General features: G+C 50.0%; 1 protein-coding gene across 1 annotated transcript; it reads left to right on the plus strand.

Annotated features, from left to right (window-relative positions):
* Positions 1–483: 483 nt before the first annotated feature.
* LOC107114300 (selenide, water dikinase 2) lies at positions 484–11502 on the plus strand. Its single transcript, XM_015415745.1, has 7 exons — positions 484–589; positions 753–860; positions 2716–2870; positions 4569–4659; positions 6226–6325; positions 9617–9829; positions 10774–11502. The coding sequence occupies exons 1-7, from the start codon at positions 494–496 to the stop codon at positions 11001–11003; spliced, it is 993 nt and encodes a 330-aa protein (XP_015271231.1). The 5' UTR covers positions 484–493; the 3' UTR covers positions 11004–11502.
* Positions 11503–11505: the final 3 nt, after the last annotated feature.

Raw genomic sequence — 11505 nt, forward strand, 5'->3', positions numbered from 1 at the left:
AGTGTTGGACTAGATGGGCCATTGGCCTGATCCAACATTGGCTTCTCTTATGCTCTTATAAGAGGGAATTGGATGAACATATGGAGCAGAGGTCCATCAGTGGCTATTAGCCCCAAGGTATAGATAGGAGCTCTCAGTCTGGGGCAAGTGATGCTCTGTTTTCTTTGTGTTTGGGGGGGGGGCAACAGTGGGTGGCCCCACTGCTGGACCTCCTGATGGCACCTGGTATTTTTTGGCCCCTGTGTGACAAGAGTATTGGACTAGATGGGCCATTGGCCTGACCCGACATTGGCTTCTCTTCTGTTCTTATGTACCATGGAATCTCGCTGGACGACCTTGGGCCAATCACACACTCTCAGCCTAACCTACCTCTGAGGATGAAATGGAGTAGAGGCGAATGATATACGCCACTTTGGGCCCCCACTGGGGAGACAGGCGGGTTGCAAGTGAATAAAATTTTAAGATGTGATGCTTCTTCCCCACAGGCATTGGAATGGACTCCTGTATCATCCCTCTGAGGCATGGGGGTCTCTCCCTCGTACAGACCACAGACTTCTTTTACCCCCTGGTGGAGGATCCCTATATGATGGTGAGTGGCGGGGATGGGGCTTAGTAGGGCAAAATGGGGGGGCAGACTGCGTCTTGTGGGAACCTTAAGGCAGCTCTGGAACGCGAGTCTCGTGAAGACGATTGCCCCGTGTGTCGTTTCCCTTCTGATTCAGTGCCTGCTGCTGCATGTGTGTCTGCTCTAGGGCCGCATCGCCTGCGCAAACGTGCTGAGCGACCTGTACGCCATGGGCATCACCGAGTGCGACAATATGCTGATGCTGCTGAGCGTGAGCCAGAAGATGACTGAGGAGGTGAGAAGCGCCCCGGATCATCTTACTTCTAAACGGGGCTTTGGGGGAGTGGGCGGGGCTCCTGCCCGACGAGCCTCCTGATTGGTTAGTGGAGAGCCAATCGGGAGTGCCGATTAAAATAACGTTTCAGCGGTAGCTAACACCACAGTCAGTGCTTTTCTCCCTTTTTTGGAAAAAGTGGTGGCAGAACTCCGAAGAGGGAAATGGAAGTTTTCGATCTGTATACTGAAAACTCACAAACTTTTAAACAGGAATCTTGTCGAAGAGGTGCCGGAACTCCATTCCGGTGCGTTCTCCCCTAGAGCCCTGCTTCTAAACAAGACTCTTCTCTTGACAATTTTGCAAAATGGCTATTTTATGTATGCCACTTACGTGGCATTTTTTATTGAGATTGTGGCAAAGGTTCTGCAAATACTTAAGAAACATAATGTAGAGGTTCTGGGGTAGTTTCCCTCTAGGATCTGATTGGCTGGTTTGGTGAGAGCCAGTTTGGTGTAGTGGTTAGAGGCGCAGACCCTAATCTGGGAGAACCAGGTTGGATTCCCCACTCCTCCTCATGCAGCTGCTGGCGTGACCTTGGGTCAGTCACAAGCTCTCAGAGCTGTTCTCTCAAGAGCAGTCCTTGAAAGAGCTCACCCTGCTGACCTCACAGGGTGTCTGCTGTGGGTAGGGGAAGGGAAAGGAGATTGTAAGCCGCTCTGAGACTCTTTCGGGTAGTGAAGGGCAGGGTATAAATCCAATGTCTTCTTCTACTTGGTTGGTCTTAGCTTCAGCAAAAATAGCTCCACAGCTAGCTCAGTTTAGATATCATTGCAAAATCATAATTCTAGCTTCCAAAGTGTTGGGCAAGCAGAAGCATAAAGCTGCTTGTGTACTTCAGGTATCTGCCTGTATTCCAGTCTCCAGGTACAGTGATCTCCAGAGGCAGATCAAGTTACAGCTATGGATTGTCAACACAGACCTTGCATAGTCCCAATCACGGCTTTCAAGCCCACTTCAGACCATGTTTTGTTTAGTTCTCATTTGTCTCCCTAGTGCATACGGAAGCGGCCATACTGAATCAGACCCTTGGCCCACCAGAGTCAGTATTGCCCACTCAGACTGGTAGTGGGCTCCCCATGGTCTCAAGCAGAGACAGGTCTTCCACACCACTTGTTGCCTGATCCTTTTAACTGGAGAGGCCGGGGATAGAACCTGGGAGCTTCTGCATGCCAAGCAGAGGCTCTGCCACTGAGCCGGGGTCTCAGGTCAAGGTCTTCCTCATCACCTCCTGCCTGGTCCTTCTAACTGGAGATGCCGGGGACTGAACCTGGGACCTTCTGCATGCCAAGCAGAGGCTCTGCTGCTGAGCCAGGGTCTCAGGTCAAGGTCTTTCTTATCACCCCGCCTGGTCCTCTTAACTGGAGATGCCGGGGATTGAACCTGGGACCTTCTGTATGCCAAGCAGAGGCTCTGCCACTGAGCCAGGGTCTCAGGTCAAGGTCTTTCCCATCACCTCCTGCCTGGTCCTTTTAACTGGAGGTGTCGGGGATTGAACCTGGGACCTTCTGCACGCCAAGCAGAGGCTCTTCCACTGATCCAGGGTCTCAGGTCAAGGTCTTTCTCATCACCTCCTACCTGGTCCTTCTAACTGGAGATGCTGGGGATTGAACCTGGGACCTTCTGCTTGCGAAGCAGAGGCTCTGCCACAGCCCCTCCCTTGAGCCAAGTTGCAAACCACGTATGTTGTCTCAACTGAGCATTTGTGGCCAACAGTAAACGGCCTTTAATGTTCTTGACCCAGCTTCCCACTTTCTGCAAGGGGCCTGAGAACTGTAGTCGTTTCCTGAACCCCTTTATTTTGCCCTTCACCCAGGAGCGGGACAAAATCATGCCGCTGATGATCAAGGGCTTCCGGGATGCAGCGGAAGATGGCGGCACCTCAGTTACCGGCGGGCAGACAGTCTTGAACCCTTGGATCATTGTCGGAGGAGTTGCGACCGTGGTGTGTCAACCCAACGAGTTTATCTTGTGAGTATCAGGATCTCATTAGCAGGGGAGGTGATTTGAGAAAGCTGATGATCAGATGCCCCGTGCAGGTGCAGAAGATCATGTTTAAAACCCTACATGGCTTGGGACCGGGGCATCAGAACGACTGTGCTTTGCCATACATTCCTGCCCGGGAATTGAGGTCGCAGGGAGAGTCCCTCCTGATTATTGTCCCACCAATCAAAGAAGCTCATCTGCTGGGCACACGAGAGAGGGCCTTTTTGGGGGCAGCCCCAGAATTACGGAACAATCTCCCCAGCAATGCTCCCTCTAAGCCGTGGAGTCTTATGAGCAAAAATTCTACTTCGTGAGCTCCTGGCATTAAAGTTGTGAGGGAGTGATTTGCTCTGGAGCCCATCCTTCGGGAGCTAAGATAAAAATGTATGAGCTGGAGGCTAAAGAACTGTGGGCTAGCTGCTCACACTCACTCATCTTAGAGGGAATACTGCTCCCCAGGGAGGTGTGCCTGGCCCCCCGTCAGTATCGATCTTCAGGAGGCAATTGACAGTTCTATTGAGGATTGCATTGGACTGATTTAGTTTATATTTATTGGCAGTCCCAATTGAAATTTTGAAATTATGATCTTTTATGTGTTTTTATAATTGCTGCTTTATTCCTGTTGTTTTATTGTATCTTCTGATGGTTTTATACTGCAATCCGCCTTAAGTCCCGCAAGGGAGAAAGACGACTAATAAATGTTTTAAATAAATAATAAAAACCTTATACAGTCCTTAATTGCTGATGATCAATGTGACGTCCTTGCTTATTGGCGAGATGGTTTTACATTTAAACACGCTCTACCTAAACTTGGTAGATTTCTGCTGCCACCAGGGATTAAAAATTCCAAATCTCTCTCTCTGCTGGTAGAATGACCGAGGGTCTGGGCACTTCAGAGGACTATGTGGCCCTGAGGAAGAACTGTACTGATTGCTGGGATAAGCGTAAATAAAAATTGATTTATTTAATAAAGAGCAAAATAGGTTTCTGGTTATTTCGAACTGTTACTGAAAAAAAAGAACCTAAATATAACTGGCAAAACTTGGTGTTACAGTCACTCAGACAGGCATAGACTCTCAGTATAATCTTTTTCTTTCTCTCTCATATATATATATATATATAGCCAAACAGGCTAATCTCTTTGTCTTATTCACCCAGAACAGAATCAGCTCTTATAGTCACTCAGCCTAAACTGTTTGCCTTATTCACACAGAATAGAAGCAAAAGTCTATAGTCACACAGACCATGCTGCCTCTTCAAATTTCACACACAGAACTCTGTCATAAAACATCTCTCCTCTCACACTCTCAGTCATCAGCCAATCACAGCACACTCATCTCCCCCTATCGCTTTCCTTACATTACTGCAGTCAACATTTAAACACACACACACACCAAAACATGGAATCATTACAATCAACTTATTAGAGATTGGTCCTGTAATTTCTGCAAGATACGGAGCAAGAGTGGGTGATAGTGAATCATGAGCTCTGTGTCATGCTAGACAGTTTTTATTTATGTGCCGTATCATTTCATGGAATGTCAAGGCAGCTGAGAAGGCTCTCGCGGCCCTGAGAATGTTTCAAAGGGGCCTAACGCAAGCACCGTTCTGTAAGCCGCCCGGTGGGGAGACTGGGACGCTTATGTAAGGGCAGAGCTTTGGACTCTGTTTTCTTGATTCCAGGCCAGAGAGTGCCGTTCCAGGGGATGTCCTTGTCCTGACCAAGCCTCTGGGAACGCAGGTGGCCGTGAGCGCCCATCAGTGGTTAGACAACGTAAGTGCTTATCTGTGGGAAAGCTTTACTGGTCTTGCAGAGTCTATTGCAGTAAGGGAGGGGAGGTTAGTAAACGGGGAAACATTATCCGATGAGTGCCACGGACCTGAGATGACGCTTAAGGCAAATGTGTAATAGTGTCACCCAGGGATTTTTGTTTTTGGAAGAAGTGGTGCTGGAATCCTCAAGAGGGAAATGAAACTTTCAATCTGCATACTGAAAACTGATGAACTTTTAAATGTTTTCAAAAGAATTTTGTTGAAGAGGTTCCACTACGTTCCCCCAGAAAAAAGGCCCTTATGTTACCCCTGAAAACCCATCCTTCTGCGTGATTCGTTCACTCACACATGAAACTGCTGTAGACTGCCACTGAGCCACAGCGCCTCCCCAACACAGGAAGCTGCCTTATACTAAATCAGACTCTTAGTCCATCAAGGTCAGTATTGTCTACTCAGACTGGCAGCAGCTCTCCAAGGTCTCAGGCGGAGGTCTTTCTCATGACCCACTGCCTGGTTCTTTTTAAGTGGAGATCTGGGGATTGAGCCTGGGACCTCCTGCATGCCAAGCAGAGGCTCTGCCACTGAGCCAGGGTCTCAGGTCAAGGTCTTTCTCATCCCCTCCTGTCTGGTCCTTTGAACTGGAGATGCCAGGGATTGAACCTGGGACCTTCTGCATGCCAAGCAGAGGCTCTGCCACTGAGCCAGGGTCTCAGGTCAAGGTCTTTCTCATCACCTCCTGGCCTGGTCCTTTTAGCTGGAGATACCTGGGACCTTCTGCACGCCAGGCAGAGGCTCTGCCACTGAGCCAGGGACTCAGGTCAAGGTCTTTCTCATCAGCTCCTGCCTGGTCCTTTTATCTGGAGATGCTGGGGATTGAACCTGGGACCTTCGGCATGCTGAGCAGATGTTCTGCCACTGTGCCAGGGTCTCAGGTCAAGGTCTTTCCCATCACCTCCTGCCTGGTCCTTTTAACTGGAGATGCTGGGGATTGAACCTAGGACCTTCTGCACGCCAAGCAGATGTTCTGCCACTGAGCCAGGGTCTCAGGTCAAGGTCTTTCTCATCACCTCCTGGCCTGGTCCTTTTAGCTGGAGATACCTGGGACCTTCTGCACGCCAGGCAGAGGCTCTGCCACTGAGCCAGGGACTCAGGTCAAGGTCTTTCTCATCAGCTCCTGCCTGGTCCTTTTATCTGGAGATGCTGGGGATTGAACCTGGGACCTTCTGCACGCCAAGCAGATGTTCTGCCACTGAGCCAGGGTCTCAGGTCAAGGTCTTTCTCATCACCTCCTGGCCTGGTCCTTTTAGCTGGAGATACCTGGGACCTTCTGCACGCCAGGCAGAGGCTCTGCCACTGAGCCACAACCCCTCTCCAAGAGTTAAGGTAGTGGGATAGTCCAAGGACTTCATGGTGGAGCTGCTGAGCCACGTTGTGTGAAGTAGTGGCTTCTTTGAAGTTTACTATGTTGTACTGGACTGCTTTGACCTGAGATGACAGTCCTCCGATACCAGAAGTGAGTAATGGATGTGCCCTCACCCTGTCTTACACACCTTTGTTTCTGTTGCAGCCGGAGAGGTGGAATAAGATTAAGCTGGTGGTCTCCAAAGAAGATGTCGAACTGGCCTACCAGGAAGCCATGTTTAGTATGGCCATGCTGAATAGGACAGGTAGGGAACCTGATCCCTGAAGCGTCCCTTGTCGGCAGCGCAATGCTGAGATAACCACTATCCCTATCTATACCTTGTGGCTAATAGCCACTGATGGACCTCTGCTCCATATGCTTATCTACTTCCCTTTTGAAGCTGTCCATGCTTGTAGCCGCCACCACTTCCTGTGGCAGTGAATTCCATGTGTTAATCACTCTTTGGGTGAAGAAGTACTTCCTTTTATCCGTTCTAACCCGACCGCTCTGCAGTTTCATGGAGTGCCCACGAGTTCTTGTATTGTGAGAAAGGGAGAAAAGTACCTCTTTCTCTACCTGCTCTTTCCCATGCATAATCTTATAAACCTCAATCATGTCACCCCTCAGTCGCAATGCATGGCTAGGAATAAATACAGTGAAGCAACATGTTGAATACCGGCAAACAGATTGATGACTTACTGAACCAGTCCTCGAAAAATCGTCCCTGCTTGTGATCAGTGAACAGAGCATGAGCCAAACTGGCAGGTGTTCATATGTCCCTAGCCAGGAGTAAGCTACGATGTCCATGTTTGTACAGAATGCAGAACCGTATTTAAGACTAACTGTGGTTAACAAAACAAAGTATGAATCCAGTGGCACCTTTAAGACCAACAAAGTTTACTTCTGGGTATAGGCTTCCCTGTGCACGCACGCTTCTTCAGATAAACCAACTTCAAACATGGTTTCAGATTTTGGTTTTATATTCCCTGACAAACCAACACAACAACAGTGAGTGGCCAGGTTCAGACAGTCATCCTAATTATGGTTTTACATGAAATCTGAATGAGCCAGTTTATCCTACAGAGTCCTTGTCACTGCAACTTCTTGCCCTACTCCACTGGAACCTCATTTTTAAAAAGCATATGTTTAGTAGGCAGAGGTTGATACAATCCATATAAAAATATGGACTGGGACAACAACAAATTTATTCACAGCAAAAAGCCAGCACTCTACTGCAATACATGGAATGGAACAAATAATACAGTTGATTCCTGTCTTTGGGTCAAACATCAAGGAATATTTTATCAATAAAATTTAAACAATAATCATGTGTAAAGTACTTGATGGAGGCTAGGTATTATTAGAAACATGTTTCTAAATAATTCAGAAGGACCATAAGTTGGCCATGGTTTTCAAAATGTATTTTTTTTTACACATAAGCCATAACTTAGGAATTTTTTCTTTTGTTTTCACTTACCAGGGCACCACTGCTAAGAAGAATCATAAAGACAATGAAGGTTTCAAACCAGTTGTGTTCAACTATTCGGAAACAGGTTTTTCTAAGATTCCACCATAGTTTTCCTCTTCCATCTTCTACGCTAACTTGACAACACTTGAATTTTCGTACACAACCTGAAAATATATTAAAATCTGACAACCCATTAAAGACAACAACAAAAACCCTTCCAAATTACTTTGCCTAAATCACGGTTCTGGAGGTGGACAAGCACTTCTCATCTTTCTCAGTGAAGACAGAGGCAAAAAATGCATTTAGCTTCTCAGCCATTTCCCTATCATCCTTCAGTAATCTGTCATCCAAGGGCCCCACTGCCTCCCTGGCTGGTTTCCTGCTTCTAATGTATTTGAATAAAGTTTTATTGTTGGTCTTTGCGTTTTTCGCTATATGCTCATATTCACTCCCCACAACAGACACCCTGTGAGGTAGGTGGGGCTGAGAACTCTTTTGAGGACTGCTCCCGAGAGAACAGCTCTGAGAGAACTGTGACTGGCCCAAGGTCACACCAGCAGCTGCATGTAGGAGGAGGAGTGGGGAATCAAACCCCATTTTCCCAGATTAGAGTCTGAGCTCCTAACCACAACACCAAACTGAGTACGGGGCTACTCAGACTGATGGTGCCCTCCGGGATCTCCGGGAGAGGTCTTTCACATCACCTCTTAACTGGAGATGCCGGGGTTTGAACCTGGGACCTTCCACATGCCAAGGAAAGGCTCTACCACTGAGCCAGGGTCTTCCCCTGTGAAGGGTTGGGCATTCTGCGTGAATGGGCGACTTCTTCTGTTGAGGAAAAGAGCCTCTTTTGGCAGACCAGATCAGCAAGATCCAAGCCACTGCTACTTCCACCATCTTGTAGGAGCTTCCCTTTGGCGGCTTCTCACCACTTTGGTGACACCAGAGAGCAGTTAGCCACCAAATATCCACCTGCGAGTGTTGTAGTAGCTGCTAGAATGGATTGGTGCAATATGTTCTCGTGGGGCTACCCAGAATGCTGTGGGCTAAACCGCTGGTCGGGGCCAGCTCCTGGGAGTGCGTGGCCCCAATACTACAGCAATGAAACTGGCCACTGGTCCACTCCCGAGCTGTTAAATGTTGTTGGTTTTGATGATCTGCTCCTGTAGGCTCCTGCCAGGGAGTTAAGATCACAGAGAGGCCTTCCTGACGGTTCCACCAATCGTAGAGTTGGAAGGGGCCACACGGGCTATCTAGTCCAGCCCCCTGCTCAGTGCAGGATCAGCCTAGAGCACCCCTGACAGGTGTTTGTCCAGCCACTGCTGAAAGACGGCCAGTGCTGAGGGGGAGCTCAACACCTCCCCAGGCAGCCCGTTCCACTCTTGCACGACTCTGTCAAAAAGTGTTTCCTAAGATCCAGCTGGTGCCTCCCTGCCCTTCATTTAAACCCATCCTTGTGAGTATCCTCTCCTCTGCTGCCAAGAGGAACAGCTCCCTGCCCTCCTCTCAGTGACAGCCCTTCAGATACTTCAAGAGAGCAGTCATGCCCCCCCCCTCAACCTCCTCTATAGATTCACTTGTTTGGTGGACACATGAGAAGACCTTTTCAGTGGTAGCCCCGCGACTGTGGAACAGTCTCCCTAGGAAGGTGCACCTGGGTCTCTCACTTGGGAGGCAGCTGAAGATGGTTTTATTTAGGACCAGTGTTCCCTCTAAGCTGAGTCAGTGCGAGCTAGCTCACAATTTCTTAGCCTCCGGCTCACACATTTTTGTCTCAGCTCAGGAAGGAGGGCTCCAGAGAAAACTAATTTCTGCAGCAGCCAAATCGCTCCCTCACAGTTTTAATGCCGGCCGCTCACAAAGTAGAATTTCTGCTCACAAGACTCCACAGCTTAGAGGGAGCATAGTTTAGGGCTGCATTTGAATGAGACACTTGTGATTTTAAATGCTGGTTTTCCATATTTCTGCATACTCTTACGTATTGTATTTATGTTCTAAGCTGCCCTGAGCTGGGCATGGAAGAAAGGCAGCTAATGTTTCAAGTGAAGAAAAGCAAAGCTCGTGCCTGTAACCTTCCTCCTCTTGCAGCTGCCAGTCTGATGCACACATTCAATGCTCACGCCGCTACCGACATCACGGGCTTCGGCATCCTGGGCCACGCGCAGAACTTGGCCAAGCAGCAACGCAGCGAAGTGTCCTTCGTGATCCACAACCTGCCCATCATTGCAAAGATGGCGGCCGTCAGCAAAGCCAGCGGCACGCGGTCGAGGCTCCTGCAGGGGACGTCCCCGGAGACGTCTGGTAAGACGGGCAGCTGGGGCTACATCAGAGAAGCCGTGTTGGGTCAGGCCAGTGGCCCATCCAGTCCAAGACTCTGTGTCACAGCATGGCCCAAACCCAGGTGCCATCAGGAGGTCCACCAGCGGGGCCAGAACTCCAGAAGCCCCCTCACTGTCCCCCCCCCACACGAAGAATACAGAGCATCCCTACCCCAGACATAAGAATGTAAGAGAAGCCGTGTTGGATCAGGCCAATGGCCCCTCCAGTCCAACATTCCAGGCCATCCAGGAGGTCCAGCAGTGGAGCCAGAACTCCAGAAGCCCTCCCACTGTTGCCCCCAGGCCCCAAGAAGACAGAGCATCCCTGCCCCAGACATAAGAATATAAGAGAGAAGCCATGTTGGATCAGGCCAGTGGCCCATCCAGTCCAACACTCTGTGTCCAAAACCCAGGGGCCATCATGAGGTCCCCCCAGCTGGGCCAGAACTCCAGAAGCCCTCCCCCTGTGGCCACCCCCAAGCACCAGGACTACAGAGCATCACTGCCCCAGACAGTGTTCCATCCTGAGTGAGTGTGAGCTAGCTCACAGTTTTTTAGCCTCTCACACATTTTTGTCTCCGCTCAGGGAGGATGGCTCCAGAGCAAACTCATTTATGCAGCAGCCAAACCGCTCGCTCACAACTTCAATGCCGGTAGCTCACAAAGTAGAATTTTTGCTCACAAGACTCCACAGCTTAGAGGGAGCATTGGTTCCGTCTATGCCTTGTGGCTCATAGCTACCGAGGGACCTCTCTGCTCCGTACGTTCATCCGATCCCTTCTCGAAGCTGTCCGTGCTTGTCGCCGCCACCGTTTTCCGCAGCAGTGAATCCCACGTGTTAACTACCCTCAAATCGGGTGTGTGTGTGTGTTTCGGCAGCAGTCTGAACCTGCCAGCGCCCTTAACCCGCGCTGCTTTCCTTTGCAGGGGGGCTGCTGATCTGTCTTCCCCGGGAGCAGGCCGCCCGCTTCTGCGCCGAGATCAAATCCCCCAAGTACGGCGAGGGGCACCAGGCCTGGATCATTGGCATCGTGGAGAAAGGCAACCAGACCGCCCGCATCATCGACAAGCCCCGCATCATCGAAGTGACCCCCCGGGGGGCTACTGCCTCCCCCCAAGATAACAATTCCAGCGCCAGCCCCGAAGCCGCTTCTTGAAGCGGGAAGGACGGTCTTTGTCTACCTGTCGTAAGCCCTAAGCCAATCGGGGCAGCGTAGCGAGGCCCCTCGGTCGCTGCGCATCTACCCACCTGCGGCTTGGTGATCTCTGGGGACACAGTTTTCTTTTTGCTGGGCAAAGAGCGGTGGCTGGATCCTTCCCGCCACATGAGCGAAACAGTTAAATTGGTTTTGCCGGCAGGTAAATTTCAGTTGATTTGGGAGAAGTAACTTGAATTATTTATTGGAAATAGGTGTCTGCCCCGGAAGCTCTCCTGGTTTGGTCAGACTGAGCAGCTGATCCAAAAAACAGGAGGGCGGGGCAACCCATCTGGGCCGACCCCTCCTCTCTTGATGAAGCACCTCCCTCGAAACCCAGCCCTGGGCCCGGAGGAGCGGAAGAACCGTAGAGGAGGAGCCGCGCCGAAGCTCAGCTTCGTGGACCTTTCCCTCGGGTTGTAAATTATTGGTGATTTGAGTTAATAAACGTCGATTTCTACAG

The sequence above is a fragment of the Gekko japonicus genome, unplaced genomic scaffold (assembly GCF_001447785.1).
Source record: "Gekko japonicus isolate JY-2015 unplaced genomic scaffold, Gekko_japonicus_V1.1 scaffold5590, whole genome shotgun sequence".
Classification (NCBI taxonomy): domain Eukaryota; kingdom Metazoa; phylum Chordata; class Lepidosauria; order Squamata; family Gekkonidae; genus Gekko; species Gekko japonicus.